Source organism: Galeopterus variegatus, unplaced genomic scaffold (assembly GCF_000696425.1).
Source record: "Galeopterus variegatus unplaced genomic scaffold, G_variegatus-3.0.2 Scaffold47824, whole genome shotgun sequence".
Classification (NCBI taxonomy): Eukaryota; Metazoa; Chordata; class Mammalia; order Dermoptera; family Cynocephalidae; genus Galeopterus; species Galeopterus variegatus.
Window position 1 is genome coordinate 1,090 of NW_007773935.1, and position 3,145 is coordinate 4,234.

The 3,145-nt window shown below is 55.3% G+C and overlaps 1 protein-coding gene across 1 annotated transcript; it reads right to left on the reverse strand.

Annotated features, from left to right (window-relative positions):
* Positions 1–286: 286 nt before the first annotated feature.
* On the reverse strand, positions 287–3,142 carry LOC103584244 (uncharacterized protein C19orf43 homolog; the record flags this gene model as incomplete). Its single annotated transcript, XM_008565317.1, has 3 exons — positions 287–727; positions 1,023–1,100; positions 3,080–3,142. Coding segments are annotated over 3 exons (249 nt in total), but the record flags the coding sequence as incomplete, so codon positions are not given.
* Between the last annotated feature and the right edge of the window lie 3 nt (positions 3,143–3,145).

Consider the following 3,145-nt stretch of genomic DNA (forward strand, 5'->3'; position numbering starts at 1 on the left):
AGGTGATCAGTAAGTTTCTGCTGAATGAACACAGTAACAACTTTGGCCCAGTGAAAATAGGACTGTGAAGAGAAACTGAACCTAAGGTGCAACAGTGGGGATTCAGCCAGGGGTGAGGGAAGATGGGTCTTGAGTCCAGGCGTGCAGGAGGGGACGTGCTCCTGCCCCTTCCTACCCCCCCACCCCTCCCTCACTGGGCCAAACCCAGGCTTTGGCAGGTGCAGTGCCAGCCAGTGAAGGAGAGCTTAGGTTCCAGAGCTTGAAGAAGACAAACAAAGCACATGGCTCCAGCACTAAGTCAAGTTCTTTACTTCCCAGAAGTGATGGCTAAGGGGGGGACGGGGAAGGTGGGGGACGAGAAGGAGACAGAAAGAGCCAGAGAGAGCAAGGAGATGGGAAGAGAGGGGACAGTAAACCATTGTGTTCTATTAAGTCTCGTGAGGCAAGTGCTCAAGGTAAAAAAGAGTCCTGGAGAATCGCTGGCGGCTGCGGGAAGCATCTCGGTTTCCTTCTGTTATAAGTCCTCCGGAGGGAGGCTGCCACCGCTGCCGCCGCCGCTACATTAAATAGTTATGTACATCGCAGAGAGTCCCAGGCTGTGGGCAGGCGGGGGAGGGGGTCATTTCACCAGGGGACGAGTTTTATCATCATCGCCACACTGGTGAGCTTTGTACTTTTTCACTTCTGCCATGTACTTGGCCCATGCATCACCTTTACTTGTTAATACCTGTGGGGGGTGGAGAGGGGAAGGGGTTGGGAGGGAGATGCCAGGGAGGCCAGGAACCCAGGTCAGGACTGTCCTGAGACAGCTGACCCAACCCTGCTGTCACCCTGAAGGCCCCGGGTTTGAGGTAAAGATGTCCAGAGTCAAGTTATTTGGGGACCTTATTGAAAGCCCCTCCTACCCCACCCACACACCCATCCAAGGCCCTGGTGCTGGACAGGGAGGGAGAGGGCTCCACCGCTGGCATGGAGGCTGGGAGGGAAGGGCACTTGGGCAGCCCCACACCCGGCCTGCTCACCTCATCCTCCGTCTTCTGCTTCTTGGCTACTATTCCCGTCTTGAGGGCTAGTTTGTTCCCGCCTCTGCGTTTGCCCACCTGGGTGAAGGGACAGAAGACTGCAACGGTTACAGGAGCCGGGCCCGCCCTTGGCGGCGCTGAGGCCCACTACACCTTCCTAGCCCGGCCCGGTGGCCCGTCCCGACGCCGCGCCCAGCTCCGCCAGCCGGCCAACCTGCGCAGCAATCAGAGAGGAGCACACGCGACTCAGCGCTGGCCCTGGGCCCGCAATGCCCAGGCAGTCCTGGGCCCTGGGCTGCCCTCCCAGGGAGCGAGAAGAGTGCCCACTTTGGTGGGGGCCGGCTCTGTCCTCACTCTCTATGCTGAGGCCTCACCCTCCCCTAGTAGGGACCACATAGGTGTCAACAGCTCCCTCTATTGAGCACTTACTGTATGCCAAGCCCTGTGCCAGAGTGCTGTGGATGTATCATCTCCTTTCACTTTCACAGTTACCCTAGGATGAAGGTTATAACCCTCCCCATTTTATAGATGAGGAAACAGTCTTTGAGAAGAAGAGGTCACGGTGACAACAAACAATGGAGCTAGATCCGGGGTCACATGGTTCTAAGTCACTGGGCAGCACCCTTAGCCATCAAGCAACACTGTTTCCCTGTGCCTAACCCAGCCTCTTTGGAGGGGCGACTGCAATGGCTCCTTAATGAAAAAATGAAAAGGACGGTGACAACTACTGCTACTCCCATTTATGAAGGAAGGGATCCTCAACCACCACTCTCAGTTGTCACACCAACCTGGCTCCTGATGCTTTCCCCTTCCTCAAACAGAAGTCTTACTCTGGACTTTCATCCTGGAATCCCATCTTCTCTCACTGACTGAGGGCTTCCTGTCCCCCACTGCAAAAGACTTCACAGACATCATCCCACCTCCACCCCTCAACGAGGCATTAAGTGACCTGTGCTTCTGGGACTATTCTCACACCCATTTTTAATAGATGAAGAAACTATGGCTTGGAGAAGTTAATCACATGCCCAAAATCACACAGCTGGATCCTGGACTTAACCCCCAGTCCTTTATTCTCAAGTCAACACTTCTTCCACCACACCACAGGAATTTGATCGCAACACCAGAGACAAAGCAAGCTCAGAGCCGACAACCAATATACGTCCCATTTATTTAGCCCAGAGTTTCTCAGTCTGGCACTAATGACATTTTGAGCTGGATCATTCTTTGTTGGGGGAGAAGGGGTACCTGTCCTGTGCTTTGTAGGATGTTTAGCAGCATCCCTGGCCTCTACCCACAGACGTCACTAGCAATCCCTCCCTCAGTTCAGACAAAGAAAAATGTCTCCAAACTCTGCCAAATGTGGTGGTGGGGGGAATCGTCCCCAATTGAGAACCACTGGTTTAGTCCTTCCTATAAGACAGGCCCTGTGCTAGTCACTTTTCCAGGATCACCTCACAGAATCCTCATATCACAAGATGTCATGATATCCATTTCTGCAACTAGGGAAAATGACCGTAGGCCAACCCAGAGACTCCAGAAAAGCAGCGATCTTGTCTGCTATGTTCACCACTGCATACCCAGCACCTAGCACAATGCCCAGCACAAGGTAAGGTGCTCAATACCTGGTCACTGGTCCAATGGAGATTCAGGGAGGTCAAGCAATTTTCCTAAAGTCACACAGTAAGCGGTCTGGGTCTAATGCACACAGCTCAGATTAAATTTGCTCCCCTTCCCCACAATACAGGGTGGTCCCAAGTACTCAAAGGCCAAGTACCACTCAAACAGGAAAACTGGGATCCAGGTTTCCCCATCCCCGGAGCGCTGCTTCCAATGCAATTCCTCGGCTCCCGGTTCCCGCGGGCAGGGTCCGGGGGTCCTCACCTCCGCCCCCAGACCCCTATCGTCGGGAATCCAGGTTCCACATCCTTAGCGGGAGACCCGGACGTCCCCCTCATCGGGGAGAACAGTGGACCTGGATCCCAATCCCCCTTCTCCGACCCCGATTCCCCCAGCCAAGGCAGGCCCTGGCGCCCGCCCCCACCCCCGCGGCTCCTTACGAAGCTGAGTGTGGGGCCTGGGCCGCCCTTCCTCTTCGGATCCCCAGGGCCCGCGGCGGCGGCCGG